The 21992-nt window shown below is 43.7% G+C and overlaps 1 protein-coding gene across 1 annotated transcript; it reads left to right on the top strand.

Annotated features, from left to right (window-relative positions):
* The first annotated feature begins 550 nt into the window (after positions 1 to 550).
* LOC121839778 (potassium voltage-gated channel subfamily D member 2-like) lies at positions 551 to 21989 on the top strand. Its single transcript, XM_042300239.1, has 5 exons — positions 551 to 717; positions 4654 to 4749; positions 5010 to 5251; positions 10000 to 10211; positions 20240 to 21989. The coding sequence occupies exons 1-4, from the start codon at positions 565 to 567 to the stop codon at positions 10175 to 10177; spliced, it is 669 nt and encodes a 222-aa protein (XP_042156173.1). The 5' UTR covers positions 551 to 564; the 3' UTR covers positions 10178 to 10211; positions 20240 to 21989.
* Positions 21990 to 21992: the final 3 nt, after the last annotated feature.

Here is a 21992-nt window from a genome sequence, read left to right as displayed (position 1 = left end):
ATTTTCTGTGTTATTTTGGCCCTTGAAATGAATAGGGTTCTTCCTTTTCAGAAGTTTTCCTCTTTGAAATTTCCTGGAAGTATTTTTACCACAGGGCAATGCATTATAGCCCAGCACTACAGCAAACATACGCCATAATCATAACATTTCATATCTACTGTAGCTTCCATCATGTATAATGTGCAGGCCAGGGGTGGATGCTCTATAGCTCTCTACTGCCACCAAGTGGTTGTATATTGTACTTTATCTGGGTTTACCTATTCTAATCTATACATAATCTATACATGGTAAAGATTACCATGACAAGACCTAGGTCTACTAGGAAATGGTTGAATGTTCTCTAAAATGACACACTCAATGTTGAGTAAGTGTGTTGGTCTTCTGATTGAAGATGGGTCCTGTATGCTCACAGTGTTGCTCACAGACAGTCCCTTCTTTTCTATTAATTTAAAAACTATTGTCCAGCTCCTGTCATCACTTTGTATGTGCATAAAACCCCCACCCTTAAGTCCTAACCTCTCTCTCTCTCTCTCTCTCTCTCTCTCTCTGTACAGATATGGAGACATGGTTCCTAAAACCATTGTAGGGAAGATCGTTGGTTCTGTCTGTTCCCTGAGCGGTGTGTTGGTCATCGCTCTGCCCGTGCCCGTCATCGTGTCCAACTTCAGCCGCATTTACCACCAGAGCCAGCGGGCAGACAAGAGACGCGCCCAAAAGGTACCCAACAATGTCCCACCCTCACGCCTGCCATGACACCATAGGTCCTGGGCCATAAAGGTCATGAACCCTGACTTGGAAGGGTCCAACAGAGCTGTATGTGGTGTCGGCGTGATCCTAGGGGGGAGAAAATCATTCTCTCTGTAAGCGATGTCTGTGTGTGTCTAAGAATGGAATGGAACTCACAAACATGCTGCTATTCACACATACATACTGTACACACACTCCAGCAGAGATGGAAAAAGCAGAGAGTGGGTTGTTGGGGGACACACATACAGTGTAGTGGAGACCATATGGAAGATTGCCAGGCTTCTGTATTAGTGTGTGTGTGTACAAACTCAGTGTGTATGTGGGATAGTGTATGGTCATGTGTGTCTGTGTGTGTGTGCTTCCTCTGGTATGTTAACCGTAATGGGCCATACGGGACCACCCCGACTTCCACATCAATAATTGGAGCAGCACAGAGACGTCTTTATGTGTGAAGGAGTGGCCTACGTACATACACACGTACATACACACGTACATACACACGTACATACACACGTACATACACACGTACATACACACGTACATACACACACATCATATTACATGATAATTCATGGTCACTCCCTCTTAAAGATGTCCTCCAGTGATTTTATTGCTTTCCCTTTATCCCAAGTATGAATACAGTAAAGTACACACACTTGTGTCATGACTTACCCGGACCACTTATTGAGATGTGCCTTTTCAAATCAAATCAAATTGTGCGCGGAATACAACATTGAGATGCTTACGTAAAGAGCAGCAGTAAAATAACAAGCGAGGCTATATACAAGGGGTACCGGTACAGAGTCAATGTGTGGGGGCACCGGTTAGTTGAGGTAATTGAGGTAATATGTACATGTAGGTAGATTATGCATAGATTATAAACAGAGAGTAGCAGCAGCGTAAAAGAGGGGTCGGAGGCCGAGCAGTTGCCATACCAGGCAGTGATACAACCAGCCAGGATGCTCTTGATGGTGCAGCTGAGGTCCCATGTCAAATCCTTTCAGTCTCTTCAGTCCCCTTAAGTAAATGAGGTGAAAAAGGAGACTGGAGTAGGACTTTGAATTAGATCACTAAATCCACACAGGAGACTTCATTAGAGAGAGAGACAGACAGAGAGGGAGGGAGAGAGCGAGACAGACAGACAGACAGACAGACAGACAGACAGACAGACAGACAGACAGACAGACAGACAGACAGACAGACAGACAGACAGACAGACAGACAGACAGACAGACAGACAGACAGACAGACAGAGACGAGGAAAGGGGGAGAAGAAAGGGAGCGAGAGAGAGAGAGAATGGTGGGAGAGAGGGGAGGAGAGAATGAGAGAGAGGGGGGGTGATAACTTAGCCCCTGTTGTGCCTCCAGTAAGTAGCTCCCTCCCAAGAACAACAATCTGTTATTCCATTTAGGAGGGATGATGACTGAGCTCTGGGGTTTGAATGGAAACATGGATGTTAGACAGAAATACATGGATAGCTTGTGTGTGTGCTACTGAACCTCGCTGTGTGTTCCTCTAGCTGTGCTACTGCATGCATGGGCCTGTCTGTGCATAGTGGATACCAAGTTATTTTATTCACCAACATTCACCATAAAAGAGAGTGGCCTTGGATGAATACAGCTGCAATACAAGGTTTACATCTAGCCACTGTCAGATAGTGGGATTTACAGGCTTGCAATTTACATCTATGACTGGGGGACATCTTTATTGTCTTTCAAGAGCTATGGGACTCTCTGTTTCACACTCATTCACACACACACACACACACACACACACACACACACACACACACACACACACACACACACACACACACACACACACACACACACACACACACACACACACACACACACACACACACACACACTCACACTCACTCACACACTCACTCACACACACATTCAGTGGCACACATTCAAATGCACGTGTGGTTTTGTTCACAAACAGAAAACCAAGCTTGGTAGAATTGCTGCGAGGAAGAGTGGAGGGACTAACGCTTATTTGCAGTATAAAAGCAACGAGGTAACCGTGGAAACGCAACCGTCGCCGATTGGTGTTTTACTTATTTAAACTTTCCACTTATTTTATTTTGGGGGGGGGGGTCCGTGAAATGCCGGTTAGTGCATGCCGAAACCCCGATGGGGAGATGGGTGGCAAGGGGGTTACCCCTTCCCCTCTCTCTCATTCTGAGCTGTTACGTCTTCCATGGTGTCCCACCTCTCTAACGTCACTATTCACAACTTACCACCCCCACTCTCTCTCTTTCCCTTATTCTCTCTCTCACCCCCACCGAGGCTGCACTGGGGCTCTGGTGCCAACTAATGGAACTGGGGGTGAATGGCTGTGGCTCATGTTCCACTCCTCATCGGTGTCAGTGCACCCAATCCATGAGGCTTGGCCCCAAGGTGGGGGTGGGGGGGAAGAGAGCGGCCTCCCATCACCTTCGAATGGTGAAACGGGTCTCTCTGCAACCACCCTCATCTCTACTTCTCTGCTCTTGATTTTCTTCGTCTTCTTCTCCTTTTTCTGCTATTTCATTTCCCATGTGTTTATTTTGTTCTCACATGCATTTTGGATTGCCCACGTTTTGGCACGGCTATGGGTATGGCGTCATCAGAACGCGTCATGGATCACCATGACGCGTCATGGACACCATCACCATCACAGGAATGAGATGCATGTCATCAGCCTGCGACTGACGCTACATGCGGGGGCGGGGTCAAAGTGATGCAGTGAAGCTTACTGGAGGACGGTGTCCCACACATAAGTTCCAAGTTCTGAGTTCCAAATTCCACATGTCCGAAGAACAGGATTTTATAGACATATTCTCCTTTGTTCATTCCCCTGTCTCATTGAATCTGGCCCAGTATGGAAAGGCTACGGTGACTCTCGTGGGTCAAATGAGGCTTGAGTCAACACTGACCAACAGAAAAACAGAAAGACAGACACCAACAGGACAAATAGGCCTCTACCAGTATTCACAGAAAGACAGACACCAACAGGACAAATAGGCCTCTACCAGTATTCACAGAAAGACAGACACCAACAGGACAAATAGGCCTCTACCAGTATTCACAGAAAGACAGACAACAACAGGACAAATAGGCCTCTACCAGTATTCACAGAAAGACAGACACCAACAGGACAAATAGTATTCACAGAAAGACAGACACCAACAGGACAAATCCTCTACCAGTATTCACAGAAAGACAGACAACAACAGGACAAATAGGCCTCTAGCAGTATTCACAGAAAGACAGACACCAACAGGACAAATAGGCCTCTACCAGTATTCACAGAAAGACAGACACCAACAGGACAAATAGGCCTCTACCAGTATTCACAGAAAGACAGACACAAACATCAGGACAAATAGGCCTCTACCAGTATTCACAGAAAGACAGACACCAACAGGACAAATAGGCCTCTACCAGTATTCACAGAAAGACAGACACAAACATCAGGACAAATAGGCCTACCAGTATTCACAGAAAGACAGACACCAACAGGACAAATAGGCCTCTACCAGTATTCACAGAAAGACAGACACAAACATCAGGACAAATAGGCCTCTACCAGTATTAACAACGACAACAGACGTCTTGAAATGTTTTTGTTGTTGTTGAAAGGCTGAGTTGGAACCATTGAGTGATTCAATCAAACACCATGGGAGGACATTGAGCTTGGAGGGGAGAGATCAATGGAGATGGACAGACCCTAATGTTCTCACATTGTCCCTGTGCCACAGCAGGAGGTTGCAGTAACGTTGTGAGAGCATTAGCCCTGTCCCTCTCTGTCTCCTGCTCTGGTTGGTTGGTCCCCTGTCTACCCTGTGGAGGGGCATGTTTTGTAGTCTGTTAAAAGTGTGACTATGCATAAATCTTTGTTTTTGTGCCCAAAAGGCATCAAAGGCAGCAGGCCAGGCGCTGGTGTGCAAAGCCAACCCCATGTTCGATACGCACCACAATCACCTATTGCACTGCCTGGAGAAGACCACGGTAAGAACAATGTTTTAGAAATGACTGTGGTGGAGAATAGGAGATGTATCCACTGCTGTTATCTATGTTCATGAAGAAGCAGAAGCCATTAATTAAGAGTAGAGTATGGTATACATATTAGGAAGTCGTCAGATTTCAGGTAAATCTCCTAATATGGATGCCATAGTTGGCACTTTTGCTTTGGCTCGAGCCATGTCCACAAAAGTAACATGTGGTCTCTCTATCTCTCTCTCTCATTCCATCCTCCCCCTCTCCCTCAGAATCATGAGTTTGTGGATGAGCAAACATTTGAGACCAGCCTACTGGAGGTTTCCATGGCGAAGCACCCGCATCTCTCCCCCTCCCTCTCCTCTGGCTCCTCCTCCCAAGGCCTGTCGTGCTGCTCGCGACGCAACAAGAGGAAGAGCTTCAACGTGCCCAACTCCAACATGACTGGTGGGCATAGGAACAGCATCCAGGAGCTCAGCACCATCCACATCAGAGAGAGACCCATCACTAACAGGTACAGACATACATGCAGTGTACAAATGATTTCCCACTTGTTTTACAAGAAGCTAAAAGTACTATGTAAGCTGATGATTGCACACGCTACACATCAGCACCTACAACGAGTGAGCTCACTGAGACTCTTAGCAGGGCTTTATACAGTCAGTATCAGAATGAGTAGTTAACAATAAATTGGCCTTAAATCCATCTAAAACTCTTGGTTTCATATTATTTATTTGATGTATGTATTTATTTATTTGCATTTAATGTTCTTGTCTCTAACTGTTCTGTACTTAGTGATGTATGTGTATGTTTTATGTGGACCCCAGGAAGAGTAGCTGCTGCATGTACAGTATCTACTGGGGTTCCTAATAAACTAAACTAAAAACTATATAAACACACAGACTGTATTCAGACACATACACACATTCACGAATAGAATGAAAGTGTCACGACTTCTACCGAAGTTGGTCCCTCTCTTTGTTCGGGCGGCGTTTGGCGGTCGACGTCACCGGCTTTCTAGTAACCACCGATCCATGTTTCATTTTCGTTTTGTTTTGTCTTTATCATCAAATCAAATCAAATTTTATTTGTCACATACACATGGTTAGCAGATGTTAATGCGAGTGTAGCGAAATGCTTGTGCTTCTAGTTCCGACAATGCAGTAATAACCAACAAGTAATCTAACTAACAATTTCAAAACTACTGTCTTATACACAGTGTAAGGGGATAAAGAATATGTACATAAAGATATATGAATGAGTGATGGTACAGAGCAGCATAGGCAAGATACAGTAGATGGTATCGAGTACAGTATATACATATGAGATGAGTATGTAAACAAAGTGGCATAGTTAAAGTGGCTAGTGATACATGTATTACATAAGGATGCAGTCGATGATATAGAGTACAGTATCTACATATGCATATGAGATGAATAATGTAGGGTATGTAACATTATATTAGGTAGCATTGTTTAAAGTGGCTAGTGATATATTTTACATCATTTCCCATTATTAAAGTGGCTGGAGTTGAGTCAGTGTCAGTGTCAGTGTGTTGGCAGCAGCCACTCAGTGTTAGTGGTTGCTGTTTAACAGTCTGATGGCCTTGAGATAGAAGCTGTTTTTCAGTCTCTCGGTCCCAGCTTTGATGCACCTGTACTGACCTCGCCTTCTGGATGATAGCGGGGTGAACAGGCAGTGGCTCGGGTGGTTGTTGTCCTTGATGATCTTTATGGCCTTCCTGTAACATCGGGTGGTGTAGGTGTCCTGGAGGGCAGGTAGTTTGCCCCCGGTGATGCGTTGTGCAGACCTCACTACCCTCTGGAGAGCCTTACGGTTGTGGGCGGAGCAGTTGCCGTACCAGGCGGTGATGCAGCCCGCCAGGATGCTCTCAATTGTGCATCTGTAGAAGTTTGTGAGTGCTTTTGGTGACAAGCCGAATTTCTTCAGCCTCCTGAGGTTGAAGAGGCGCTGCTGCGCCTTCTTCACGATGCTGTCTGTGTGAGTGGACCAATTCAGTTTGTCTGTGATGTGTATGCCGAGGAACTTAAAACTTGCTACCCTCTCCACTACTGTTCCATCGATGTGGATAGGGGGTGTTCCCTCTCAAGTCCACAATCATCTCCTTAGTTTTGTTGACGTTGAGTGTGAGGTTATTTTCCTGACACCAAACTCCGAGGGCCCTCACCTCCTCCTGTAGGCCGTCTCGTCGTTGTTGGTAATCAAGCCTACCACTGTTGTGTCGTCCGCAAACTTGATGATTGAGTTGGAGGCGTGCGTGGCCATGCAGTCGTGGGTGAACAGGGAGTACAGGAGAGGGCTCAGAACGCACCCTTGTGGGGCCCCAGTGTTGAGGATCAGCGGGGTGGAGATGTTGTTGCCTACCCTCACCACCTGGGGGCGGCCCGTCAGGAAGTCCAGTACCCAGTTGCACAGGGCGGGGTCGAGACCCAGGGTCTCGAGCTTGATGACGAGCTTGGAGGGTACTATGGTGTTGAATGCCGAGCTGTAGTCGATGAACAGCATTCTCACATAGGTATTCCTCTTGTCCAGATGGGTTAGGGCAGTGTGCAGTGTGGTTGAGATTGCATCGTCTGTGGACCTATTTGGGCGGTAAGCAAATTGGAGTGGGTCTAGGGTGTCAGGTAGGGTGGAGGTGATATGGTCCTTGACTAGTCTCTCAAAGCACTTCATGATGACGGAAGTGAGTGCTACGGGGCGGTAGTCGTTTAGCTCAGTTACCTTAGCTTTCTTGGGAACAGGAACAATGGTGGCCCTCTTGAAGCATGTGGGAACAGCAGACTGGTATAGGGATTGATTGAATATGTCCGTAAACACACCGGCCAGCTGGTCTGCGCATGCTCTAAGGGCGCGGCTGGGGATGCTGTCTGGGCCTGCAGCCTTGCGAGGGTTAACACGTTTAAATGTCTTACTCACCTCGGCTGCAGTGAAGGAGAGTCCGCATGTTTTCGTTACAGGCCGTGTCAGTGGCACTGTATTGTCCTCAAAGAGGGCCAAAAAAGTTATTTAGTCTGCCTGGGAGCAAGACATCCTGGTCCGTGACTGGGCTGGTTTTCTTCTTGTAGTCCGTGATTGACTGTAGACCCTGCCACATACCTCTTGTGTCTGAGCCGTTGAATTGAGATTCTACTTTGTCTCTGTACTGGCGCTTAGCTTGTTTGATAGCCTTGCGGAGGGAATAGCTGCTCTGTTTGTATTCGGTCATGTTACCAGTCACCTTGCCCTGATTAAAAGCAGTGGTTCGCGCTTTCAGTTTCACGCGAATGCTGCCATCAATCCACGGTTTCTGGTTAGGGAATGTTTTAATCGTTGCTATGGGAACGACATCTTCAACGCACGTTCTAATGAACTCGCACACCGAATCAGCGTATTCGTCAATGTTGTTATCTGACGCAATACGAAACATCTCCCAGTCCACGTGATGGAAGCAGTCTTGGAGTGTGGAGTCAGCTTGGTCAGACCAGCGTTGAACAGACCTCAGCGTGGGAGCTTCTTTTTTTAGTTTCTGTCTGTAGGCAGGGATCAACAAAATGGAGTCGTGGTCAGCTTTTCCGAAAGGAGGGCGGGGCAGGGCCTTATATGCGTCGCGGAAGTTAGAGTAACAATGATCCAAGGTTTTTCCACCCCTGGTTGCGCAATCGATATGCTGATCAAATTTAGGGAGTCTTGTTTTCAGCCTTGTTAAAATCCCCAGCTACAATGAATGCAGCCTCCGGATAAATGGATTCCAGTTTGCAAAGAGTCAAATAAAGTTCGTTCAGAGCCATAGATGTGTCTGCTTGGGGGGGATATATACGGCTATGATTATAATCAAAGAGAATTCTCTTGGTAGATAATGTGGTCGACATTTGATTGTGAGGAATTCTAAATCAGGTGAACAGAAGGATTTGAGTTCCTGTATGTTTCTTTCATCACACCATGTCTCGTTAGCCATAAGGCATACGCCCCCGCCCCTCTTCTTACCAGAAAGATGTTTGTTTCTGTCGGCGCGATGCGTGGAGAAACCCGCTGGCTGCACCGCCTCCGATAGCGTCTCTCCAGTGAGCCATGTTTCCGTGAAGCAAAGAACGTTACAGTCTCTGATGTCCCTCTGGAATGCTACCCTTGCTCGGATTTCATCAACCTTGTTGTCAAGAGACTGGACATTGGCGAGAAGAATGCTAGGGAGTGGTGCACGATGTGCCCGTCTCCGGAGTCTGACCAGAAGACCGCCTCGTTTCCCTCTTTTACGGAGTCGTTTTTTTGGGTCGCCGCATAGGATCAATTCCGTTGTCCTGGTTGAAAGGCAGAACACAGGATCTGCTTCGTGAAAATCATATTCTTGGTCGTACTGATGGTGAGTTGACGCTGATCTTATATTCAGTAGTTCTTCTCGACTGTATGTAATGAAACCTAAGATGACCTGGGGTACTAATGTAAGAAATAAAATGTAAAAAAAAACAAAAAACTGCATAGTTTCCTAGGAACGCGAAGCGAGGCGGCCATCTCTGTAAGCACACCTGCTTTCCATTCCATTAATTATGTTCCTTATTTAACCCTCAGGCTTCCCTCTCTGTTTTGTGCGTTATTGTTTGTCATGTGGGTTCGTGTTTTTTGTGCTCTGGATTATTGTGTTTTTCCTTGTTGGAACATTACTTATATTTTGAGTAAATTTCAGACTATTACTCATATCTGTGTCCTGCGCCCGACTCCGCATTTTTCCATTCACCAAAACCCTCAAAGAAAGACCGATCGGTACACTCACAGCTACACTCACACACATCTACTTTATATACATATTCATAGATCACGTAATATACACATAAATATGCAATCATTGTGGTTGCTATGGCAGCAGGGCACACACACACACAAACACACACTGTGCCAGTTTCTTCCCATGGTGAGTCAGTGTGTTGGTATGCTGGCTATGTCCAGCTGTGGCATGGTGTCCGTGTATGTGTGGTCCGACTGGTCTGGTCTGGGAACCCTGGCCATGGAATAGACAGTTGTCTCCTCTCTCTGTGATACTAAACACTGGACCACTTTCTCTCTGGCTGGCCGTCCTCTCTTTCTCTCTATCCCTGTCTTTTTCACCTCTCCTCTTCTTCTTCTTCTTCTTCTCTATGTCTGACTTATTTTCTGCATCTTTTTCTGTACTTTCCTGCCTTCCTGTTTGTCATCCCCTATTTTCTAAATTCTCCACATTTTCCCCCGCCGTCCCTTCCCTCCCCACTCTCCACTCTCTCTCTCTATCTCCAGTCGCTCCAGTCTAAACGCTAAGTTTGAGGAGACGGTGCCTCTGAACTGCAAGCAACCCTACATCACGGCGGCCGTCATCACGCTGCCTATGCCGCCAGTCACCGTGTCCGAGGACGACGGCTCCGCCTCCTCCCCAGACTACTCCCAGGCCAACATCGTCAGGGTGTCTGCCCTCTAGGCCCCTTGCCCCACCCCCCACCATCCCCATCATGGTAATCCTAAAACGGAGAGAGAGAGAGAGAAAGATAGAGAAGCGAGACCCTTCCCAGCTCCAATCAGAGAAGGGTGTTTGCAGGAGGGAAAGGGGTAAGGGGAGGTGTGGTGGTTTAGTGGGCTGCAGGACCCTTTTTGGTTTTCCTACACGGAGCTACTACACGTCTGTTCTTGTGGTGAAATCACATTGCAGTGTAAAGCTGCAGCACAAAGCCCCGCCTTGGATTTGTTGGTGGGGGAGAGACTGTGTTGCCGTGGCGACTGAGATTAGCACCTAGCAACGGACACACGAATGGAGAGCATTTAGCCACCTGGCTAACTAACTGCAGCTACTCCTTCCAAACACTATTTTTTTCTATATTGTGTGTCTTTAAATGTCTTGTTTTTTATTGTTTGTTTAAGGCAGTGATTTTGACTAGAGGAGATGTATATTTGTATGTTCTGAAATGTGTGGAGTAGGAGAGAAAAGAAAAAGACATTTAAAATATTTTGACAAAAAGGAGAGCAAGGGGTGTATATGTCTGTGTACATATGTTCCTACCTTATCAGAATCAGAATGTCTGGACAAGTCACCGAAATGTCCTGACAAGGTTGGAAAACAAGAAAATGTTTGAAAAGTCAGGACGGAATTTGTTCAAATACAATTTTAAGCTTAAGGGTTAGGTTTTATGGTTTGGGTTAGGTTTAGGGTTAAGTGTAAGGTTAGGAGTTAAGGTTTAGGGTTAGAGGTTTGGGCTTAAGGTTAAGGTTAGGTTAAGGGCAGAGTATGTGAGTGGAGTGCAGGAGTGGCCAATTTGACTGAAGCTCAGAGCGAGATTCCCAAAGGCTGGAGCATCAACCTTCTCGCCCGCTTCAATTTCGCTCCAGTAGCACTCACTTCACGAGCTCAGGGCATGCCCGGGCAAGCATGCATTTTTATTCAAGCCCCTTACTTTAACTACTGTCATGGAGTTCGTTCAATATTTTCTTAAAGAAACTGATAAAACACACAGGTGCAAAATCAAGGTGACTTACAAAGATGAGGACCAAGAGCAAGAGAGGGAGTGTGGTGATGTAACTAAAGAATCATTGTGGAATCTGAAAATAGACATATCTCGAAAGCAGATAGATGGTGTACTTATTACGGGCACATGCTAAAAGAAAGGAACGAGGTGGGTAGCTGATTAAAGTGTGTCATTGTAGCAAAGTATTTATCAACGAAAAATCAGATCTCTTAAAAGATTCCTTCATTTTTGCTCTATTATCTATACAACACAATTGATTTGTCCCAATAGGCCTGGCATATTCCAACTTTCAAGGAGCTTTCTGTTTTGATTGGCATTTTTCATTGAATTTGTATTTAATTCTAAGTAAGTCACAGCCGATATGCTCAATTTATAGACTATAATGATTTAATACAACAAAATATTGTTTAAATGCTGAGCGCTTAATGTCCCTGACTCCCTACCAGCCTAGTGTGTAGCACTCGCTAATGCTTCACAATGTATTTCTTTGTAGGCTATTGCCTTGAAATAATTGAAATAATATAGCATAAGTAATTAATTTCCATTCCTTCTTAGGCTCCATGTCTGGCTCCTGACCTATTTGTACCAGTGTTGTTAGTACTCGGGTCTCGAGTTCATCGGTCTTGGGTACATTTGTACTCGGCCTTGACTTGTTCTAGGACAGTGAGGACTCATAATTTCTTCCTGAGACCAGTAGAGTAAAAAAACTCAGAATTATCAGCTTCCATTCAGTCAGCACATAAAACCGCTTCACCAGGCCAAATATATACACTCCTTTCTGGAAACATTAAGACAGTATGTTAACAGTCTTTATATCTATTATATACATGTTTCTGCAGTGGTGAACCTATAGGTCTTCAGTGTGACAGGTTAGTACAGTGGTGAACCTATAGGACTTCAGTGGTGAACCTATAGGTCTTCAGTGGTGAACCTATAGGTCTTCAGTGTGTGACAGGTTAGTACAGTGGTGAACCTATAGACCTTCAGTGTGTGACAGGTTAGTACAGTGGTGAACCTATAGGTCTTCAGTGTGTGACAGGTTAGTACAGTGGTGAACCTATAGACCTTCAGTGTGTGACAGGTTAGTACAGTGGTGAACCTATAGGCCTTCAGTGTGTGACAGGTTAGTACAGTGGTGAACCTATAGACCTTCAGTGTGTGACAGGTTAGTACAGTGGTGAACCTATAGGTCTTCAGTGTGTGACAGGTTAGTACAGTGGTGAATCTATAGACCTTCAGTGTGTGACAGGTTAGTACAGTGGTGAACCTATAGGTCTTCAGTGTGTGACAGGTTAGTACAGTGGTGAACCTATAGACCTTCAGTGTGTGACAGGTTAGTACAGTGGTGAACCTATAGGCCTTCAGTGTGTGACAGTGGTGAACCTATAGGTCTTCAGTGTGTGACAGGTTAGTACAGTGGTGAACCTATAGGTCTTCAGTGTGTGACAGGTTAGTACAGTGGTGAACCTATAGACCTTCAGTGTGTGACAGGTTAGTACAGTGGTGAACCTATAGGACTTCAGTGTGTGACAGGTTAGTACAGTGGTGAACCTATAGGTCTTCAGTGGTGAACCTATAGACCTTCAGTGTGTGACAGGTTAGTACAGTGGTGAACCTATAGACCTTCAGTGTGTGACAGGTTAGTACAGTGGTGAACCTATAGGACTTCAGTGTGTGACAGGTTAGTACAGTGGTGAACCTAGACCTTCAGTGTGACAGGTTAGTACAGTGGTGAACCTATAGGTCTTCAGTGTGTGACAGGTTAGTACAGTGGTGAACCTATAGACCTTCAGTGTGTGACAGGTTAGTACAGTGGTGAACCTATAGACCTTCAGTGTGTGACAGGTTAGTACAGTGGTGAACCTATAGGTCTTCAGTGTGTGACAGGTTAGTACAGTGGTGAACCTATAGACCTTCAGTGTGTGACAGGTTAGTACAGTGGTGAACCTATAGGCCTTCAGTGTGTGACAGGTTAGTACAGTGGTGAACCTATAGGTCTTCAGTGGTGAACCTATAGACCTTCAGTGTGTGACAGGTTAGTACAGTGGTGAACCTATAGACCTTCAGTGTGTGACAGGTTAGTACAGTGGTGAACCTATAGGCCTTCAGTGTGTGACAGGTTAGTACAGTGGTGAACCTATAGACCTTCAGTGTGTGACAGGTTAGTACAGTGGTGAACCTATAGACCTTCAGTGTGTGACAGGTTAGTACAGTGGTGAACCTATAGGACTTCAGTGTGACAGGTTAGTACAGTGGTGAACCTATAGGTCTTCAGTGGTGAACCTACAGGTCTTCAGTATGACAGGTTAGTACAGTGGTGAACCTATAGGTCTTCAGTGTGTGACAGGTTAGTACAGTGGTGAACCTATAGGTCTTCAGTGTGTGACAGGTTAGTACAGTGGTGAATCTATAGACCTTCAGTGTGTGACAGGTTAGTACAGTGGTGAACCTATAGGTCTTCAGTGTGTGACAGGTTAGTACAGTGGTGAATCTATAGACCTTCAGTGTGTGACAGGTTAGTACAGTGGTGAACCTATAGGTCTTCAGTGTGTGACAGGTTAGTACAGTGGTGAACCTATAGACCTTCAGTGTGTGACAGGTTAGTACAGTGGTGAACCTATAGGCCTTCAGTGTGTGACAGGTTAGTACAGTGGTGAACCTATAGACCTTCAGTGTGTGACAGGTTAGTACAGTGGTGAACCTATAGACCTTCAGTGTGTGACAGGTTAGTACAGTGGTGAACCTATAGGACTTCAGTGTGTGACAGGTTAGTACAGTGGTGAACCTATAGGTCTTCAGTGGTGAACCTATAGACCTTCAGTGTGTGACAGGTTAGTACAGTGGTGAACCTATAGACCTTCAGTGTGTGACAGGTTAGTACAGTGGTGAACCTATAGGACTTCAGTGTGTGACAGGTTAGTACAGTGGTGAACCTATAGACCTTCAGTGTGTGACAGGTTAGTACAGTGGTGAACCTATAGGTCTTCAGTGTGTGACAGGTTAGTACAGTGGTGAACCTATAGACCTTCAGTGTGTGACAGGTTAGTACAGTGGTGAACCTATAGACCTTCAGTGTGTGACAGGTTAGTACAGTGGTGAACCTATAGGTCTTCAGTGTGTGACAGGTTAGTACAGTGGTGAACCTATAGACCTTCAGTGTGTGACAGGTTAGTACAGTGGTGAACCTATAGGTCTTCAGTGTGTGACAGGTTAGTACAGTGGTGAACCTATAGACCTTCAGTGTGTGACAGGTTAGTACAGTGGTGAACCTATAGACCTTCAGTGTGTGACAGGTTAGTACAGTGGTGAACCTATAGACCTTCAGTGTGTGACAGGTTAGTACAGTGGTGAACCTATAGGTCTTCAGTGTGTGACAGGTTAGTACAGTGGTGAACCTATAGGACTTCAGTGTGTGACAGGTTAGTACAGTGGTGAACCTATAGACCTTCAGTGTGTGACAGGTCAGTACAGTGGTGAACCTATAGGACTTCAGTGTGTGACAGGTTGGTATTTCTGAAAGGACAGCAACTGCAATAACATCACACTCATGTAGGAGGGTGGACTTTTTTATAAAACACAAAGGGCCGGTGGTGTAGGGAAGGCTATACACGGGTATAAACTGTATATACACTTTTTTTCAGTGGGCATTGCGTATACTGACTTCTTAATCCCTACTGATGCGTATCCTAGCAGTGTAGTGGAGGTATACGTCTTATCAATTACATAGTACAATAGAGAAATCATGCACAAAGTAGCCCACACAATCGCAAAGTACATGAAATATATTCACATGCGCACAGCACACACAGCCTAGTTTTAGCGGAATATTATCTGCTGGCAGCAAAAGTGTGCAGCTCTCAAGGTGTTTTGGCATGGAGCAGCTCACAGAACAATGCCATCGGTAGCCGGTAGGGTAGGTAAGACGTTTCAACTTTCTACTAGTAAATGATAACTAAGGCAACAATGGGTATGCAAACCAGGTATTGAAAAAAGTTTAATCCACAGTGTTGGTTAGTAGGCTAGACATGGATGAGCCTGGGTGGACTAAGGCCCACCCAATGGGGAGCCAGGCCCTGACAGGCCCACCCAATCAGATTGATGTGGTTGAAGCATTGTTGTGGACTTAGAACATCACATTTTAGTATATTTTCATTTTTTTTTAAATAGGTGTGATTTTGAGAGTGAAAATCTGCTAAATCTATGGGAAACTCATTTAACGTGGGAAACAGGGTTTTTCACACAGGTGCCTTTCCTTCGCTAGGCGTGCCGTTTGGGAACTTTTTTAGCTAAATGTGAGTATTCCCACTTCTCCAGGCACCACCACACCACTGCATAGGGCTGATGGAAGGACAGCAGTCACACACAGCATGACGTTAAAGTATAAGTAGTCAATAAACTCGGACATAATAAAACATTAGTTCCCCATCATAAGAATACAAAAACACAACCATTAAGCATTTCCCAATCAAAATTGACAACTATTACCTCCCATTGCCAAAAACATTTCACGTTTAGCACCGTTGACCTAAAGTGTAAAGTGGAACTGGCAGCGTTTTAACTACTTTGCAGATATAAAACAAACAGACAATCATAATATCAGTCAAAAATAGTTTATGCTACAAAACCAACTTCATATGATATTTTTAAAATAGTTTAAATTTGACTCAACGTTCCATGACATAGAGTAAGGCATTGTTGGCAGAATAGATGGATGCAGTTCAATGCATGATTAATATAATTCACCAATACATTTCTTGGTAGTCCAAAACATATTGCTGTCAGGTTGTAAATCACAGCTGGCCTGGTACATTGTTCGCTCCAACCCCCGCCCCTTTCCCACCGCACCGCCCCCAATTCGGGATGCACTGTTTCAATTTCAAAGACTCAGTATTCTGGACAAAAATGGACGAATGTAACTCTGTGAATGTCAATACAATCAAACTAGCAAGGGCAATGGTCACAAGTCAGTCATTACGTGGCTAATAGGCTAGCATATCTATGTATGTAGCAGGCTAAAAACACGGAAGCTAGATAGCTAGCTGCTAGCGGGATGTCATGCCATTGAAGGAGTGGGTAAGTGACTGACTTTTTCCCCCTCATATCGGTGGCTATACACAGCTAGAGATGCAGGTGTCATTTGGTTAGCTAGCAAGAACTTGAATGAGTGTTACCCAGTTAGCATATCTCTTGCGTTCACAAATTCACTCTGGCTATCTACTCCAATATTAGAGAGCTCTCGCCTGAGTGTGCCAGAGCGCAGAACAACTGATGAATTTACGAATGCGCAACACCCGCTGAATATGACCAGTATCAGTAAATGTAGACAAAAAAAGTAAGAGTTAGTCAAGAACGCTCTAGATAAAATGTAAAAAGCCTAACTAGCTCTGCTACTGTGAGTAAAATGGTCAGAGTGAGGTGTTCTCTCATTTGTGTTTGGAAGTAGCTAGCTATCAAGCTAGCCAACTTTAACCAGTTAGCTTTGGTGCTTGGTTGGGACAAGCATGCATTGGCAGACAAGCTGTAGAAGGACGAGGAGGCTACAATTTTGTGGCTTTTGGTGAATGCGTTCTAATGATCTAAAGTCACGCTGTTGCAACTTCCTGTAAACACACAGTCCAGTTCAAAGTGAATGATGGCAGGCCCATGTGACAAATGGCTTGTTTGTTTAAAAGGCCTACTGTAGCTCTGATTGACTATAGCGCACCGGTCTGTGTAGACTCCGGTCCTGGACAAGACAGATGTTTTTATTTACTTTTTTATTTACTGCATTGTCCAAATGCACGGCCACTTTCCCACTCTATATTGCTATAGAATTTTCAAAAATGCCTTAGTATACATAATTCCCAAACATTCTAATAATTTATGAAAATGTGATCGCTTGTCAGAAAATGTTTTTTAAAAAGTGTCATTCTTCCTGAGGGTGTATGTAGATGAACAGATTTGAATAAGATGTCATGTTGCTAAAATGCTGTAAGCTCCACTTTAAATGCAACAATGTTTCACACACCCAAGTTATTTTCAAAGAGATGGCTAACACCACAAACACGCTGCAATAAAAAACACAGTTCCACTCACCAGATGATGATCATTTGAAACACAGCTTCTTGTTGACAGTTATTCTTGAAAAGAGAGAAGCTAACAAATTAGCAAACTAGCCTCTTTGATTACACCTGCTGCAGCTGCTGCAAACTAGCCAACAACAAATGCTAGCTAGACTGTGGGAAAACTACTGCTCGCTAATGCGCAGTGACCTGTTGGGCCTTCAAGAAGGCAGAAGTTTCCATACATTTTGGAAAAGCGGTCCCACCCATTAAGTCAAAATGTGATTGGTTGATTCCACTGTCACTCCAATATTTTGCCCAAATACAGTTGAATGGCAGATGCCTTTATCTAGCTTCTGATGGACTTGCCAATGGCTGACTTATCCAGCTAAATTTATCTCCCCAGAGACCAGCAAAGAAAATCCTGTTTGGATCTTTTTTTCTCTTCAGTGTAAACCCTTTCCTTCAGAACAAATCAGAACATCATTGAAAATAATAATATAATTATCATTATTATTATATTATTATAATCATTATTTTATAAATCCTTAGCCCTTGTCTAAAGGCTTAGAAGGCCCATTGTTCCCCACTGTGTTTGGGTTAGTAATATTTGTAGAGCGGCTCTATTTTCCTCATCATGCATTTCTTCACTATTCTGAATGTCTAAAGAATCCAAATGTTGTTCTGAAATATGAACACAGAAATACTGGACATTTTGAACTCTTGTTATTGTGGTGATTTGACAAAAGTACAATCATGGTCTTGAATTGGACTCGCATTTTACTGGTCTCGGTCTTGACTCGGTCTCGGAAACCTCTTGTCACCCTCCCGGTCTCGGACACCCCCCCTTGACTCAGTGACTCGGATTCGATTTATTTGCATGAGCGATAAACGGGATTTCCTGCCGCTAAACTCCGCTCACATACTCTGAATGAGGGTTATGGTTAGGTTAGGGGTTAGGGAAAATAGGATTTTGATTTGGAATACATTTTTACTCCCCAAACGTCCTGAAAAGTGTGTGGTGTGGGTGTGTGTGTACATGGTTTCCAACCTTATCAGGATCATAATGTCCTAACAATTCACCAGAATGGCCTGATAAGGTAGGAAAACAAGGACATTTCTGAAGAGTCTGGACTTTGTTAAATGTCCTGAATTTGCTAAAATGCTATTTTAGGCTTAAGGGTTAGGTTTACGTTTTGGGGTTAGGATTTTGTGTGTGCCTGTGTGTGTGTGTTTTTGGTTTTACTATTCTTGTGGGGACCAGAAGTCCTCACAAGGACAGTAAAACAAGGAACATTCAGACAAGTGGAAACATTTAGCCGATCCATACAAGGAAAAAGGCATTTTCAGGGGTTAGGTTTGGGTTTAGGATTACATTTAGGGTTAAGGTTCAGGTTAGGTTTAAGGTTTAGGATTACATTTAGGGTTAGGGTTTAGGTTCAGGTTAGGTTTAAGGTTTAGGATTACATTTAGGGTTAGGGTTCAGGTTCAGGTTAGGTTTAAGGTTTAGGATTACATTTAGGATTAGGGTTTAGTTTCAGGTTAGGTTTAAGGTTTAGGATTACATTTAGGGTTAGGGTTCAGGTTCAGGTTAGGTTTAGGATTACATTTAGGGTTAGGGTTCAGGTTCAGGTTAGGTTTAAGGTTTAGGATTACATTTAGGGTTAGGGTTCAGGTTCAGGTTAGGTTTAAGGTTTAGGATTACATTTAGGGTTAGGGTTCAGGTTAAGGTTAGGTTTAAGGTTTAGGATTACATTTAGGGTTAGGGTTCAGGTTAAGGTTAGGTTTAAGGTTTAGGATTACATTTAGGGTTAGGGTTCAGGTTCAGGTTAGGTTTAAGGTTTAGGATTACATTTAGGTTTAAGGTTTTTAGGTTTAGGATTACATTTAGGGTTAGGGTTCAGGTTCAGGTTAGGTTTAAGGTTTAGGATTACATTTAGGGTTAGGGTTCAGGTTCAGGTTAGGTTTAAGGTTTAGGATTACATTTAGGGTTAGGGTTCAGGTTAAGGTTTAGGGGTTTAAGGTTTAGGATTACATTTAGGGTTAGGGTTCAGGTTCAGGTTAGGTTTAAGGTTTAGGTTCAGGTTACATTTAGGGTTAGGGTTCAGGTTAAGGTTAGGTTTAAGGTTTAGGATTACATTTAGGTTAGGTTTTAGGTTTAAGGTTTAGGATTACATTTAGGGTTAGGGTTCAGGTTCAGGTTAGGTTTAAGGTTTAGGATTACATTTAGGGTTAGGGTTCAGGTTCAGGTTAGGTTTAAGGTTTAGGATTACATTTAGGGTTAGGGTTCAGGTTCAGGTTAGGTTTAAGAGGGTTTCTGTTTGTGCTGGTATCAAACCTTGGGTTGCACAGGCTTATTGCAACTTTCTGCTCTTTCTGTATATTGCAAATCAGTGTTAAGGTTAGGGTTAGGGTTAGGAGTTAGGGGAAATAGGATTTTGAGTGGGAATCAATGGTTTGGTCCCCACAAGCATAGTAAAATAAATAGGGAGGGCTACTGTGTGCGTGGGCAGGGCTCTGTGCATGTGTGTGTGCGTGTGTGTGCGCATGACCCCATTGCTCTCCCCTGTATGTGTATGTGTGACATTAGCATGAGCAATAAGGTTTGAGTCCTCGGTGTGTGTGCTGTATATATTGGTGATCTAGCATATCACACTCGCCCTTTCTCTCAGAGCTGACTTACTTATGTACCTACTTGTATGAAAGAGATGATTGTTCCTCTCCTGTCCGTCCTGTCCTCTCTAACCGAATGGCCATTGTGAATACTGAATACCTTTGATGCCATTTTGAAACTATCCTCCTCTCTCCACCAGAGTTGACTACTTCATTTGTCGTGGTTTATCGTTCAAAGCAGCACCCACATGATGCCTGACCTTGAAATGGGTTTATTGTTACTTTTATTGAGTGTTTATTGAGGTTTTTATAGATACATTGATGAATTTATCCAAACTCCAATGTTGTGTTTTGTCTTGTTTTATGCAGCGTGGACATGCTAAAGCAGATTGACTGAGGGGAGAAGAAGAGGTCTTATATGAACACACTGATATTTGAGTCCATTCCATTTTGATACAAAGATGATTTTCTTCTGAATATGGGGATAAAACTGTGATTAGACTTTTATTTTGAAGGTCTCTGTTCATTTGAAGTGCATGTTGGTTTGCTACAGACAGTATGACGTTTGTTTTGTTTCCTGATTTGTACCACACAAGCCTCCATACTTTACCAACAAATGGGGGTTTGTTATGGAAAATGAAATTCAAAGTGTAAAGGAAACTCCTGTACCAGTCTACCAAACATGATTGACTGAAAGTGTTTATTGAGCTGTTGGGGTTTGACGCTCTATGATAATTCTGTCTTGTCGTGACTGATAACTCAGCTATCACCGTAGCTAGAACACTCTCAGCGCTTGGCGGGGATGGAATCCTGTAACCATTCCAAATCAGTATAACGAAATCAGTGCAAATGCATTGAATGACACTTTAATATCCAGCGAGCTGATTTAACGATATTCTATTTCTCAGCTGTGAGATCTCGGGAGGTTTAATCGAGAACTTGTCGTTTTCCTAATGACGATGGATATTTTTCTTTACGCTTTTACGTTTTCCAAGATGGCTGACGTCGGTGAACTGAATGTGGCTCTTGAGACTGCTGAAGCGAATGCCACACCCCCTGCTCCAACCCCCGCCCCTTTCCCACCGTCCCGCCCCAAACCTGTCCACTCCACCATCACTGCTTGACTATGATGTGACATATGCAACAATTATTTTTTTGTTCGTAAAGATATTCTTTGTATCAGAGGGAGAGAGTGTGGGAGGGGGGCAATAGGGAAACGCAAATACATATTTTTTAAAATATCAAATGATGTTGATAAAATTATAACTGTCTTTTTTTTCATGTAAAAAGAAAAAAAGAATGACAACTGTTGCTAGTGCACATGTGCTGTAAATTGTTCTTTGGTGTAGTAAAAATCATCATGGTTTAGTCGTTTTTAAAAATCATTTACACCAACGGTTCTAGTGTCTTATTTTAGTTAGCCTTCTGCTCCACCGCATTTTAAGAACCAGCTTAATATTTTTCTAAAGGGATTCTTTGAAAAAATGCATGCGTTTGCTGGAGAACTTTGAGTTTAGTGTTGCACAAGGACAGGCGTTGTCTCTGCCTGCATCCCAAATGGCACCCTATTCCCTATATAGTGCACTACTTTTGACCAGGGCACACAAGGCCATACGGCTCTGGTCAAAAGTAGTGCACTATATAGGGAGTAGGTTATCATTTGGGACACAGCCTCTGTCTTTCAGTTTCCATGGCTAAGTGAAAAACTTTTGGGGTGAAGGAGTGTACTTAGGTCTTGTACATGAGATTATGTAAATTGAGGAAATTAAAATGATAATTATATGACGATTACTTTTGATCTGTTACAGCTCGTGTATTTGAATTATTGAAAAGATATTAAAAAAATAAAATGCAATTGTTTAGTCCGGTGCAGTGTCTATGAGTAAATAGAATAAATCATTGTCCTATTAAAGTACTTATATAAGTGGTTGTCTTCTTTTGACATCAACATTTAGATGTTTCCAAAGTCAATGTACGGTCTGTTTCTTTTGCACCAATGTATAATGTACTGTATTGCTGCTTATACACTATGTTGTATACCCACATATTTCTGTATATCTGTAAGATCTTCTGCACCAAAGAACACTTATTGCTGTTGATACACTATGTATACACTTCAGAA

The sequence above is a fragment of the Oncorhynchus tshawytscha genome, linkage group LG17 (genome assembly GCF_018296145.1).
Source record: "Oncorhynchus tshawytscha isolate Ot180627B linkage group LG17, Otsh_v2.0, whole genome shotgun sequence".
Taxonomy (NCBI): Eukaryota; Metazoa; Chordata; class Actinopteri; order Salmoniformes; family Salmonidae; genus Oncorhynchus; species Oncorhynchus tshawytscha.
Note: the sequence above shows the minus strand (reverse complement) of the source record. Positions and strands in the feature narration are given on the sequence as shown.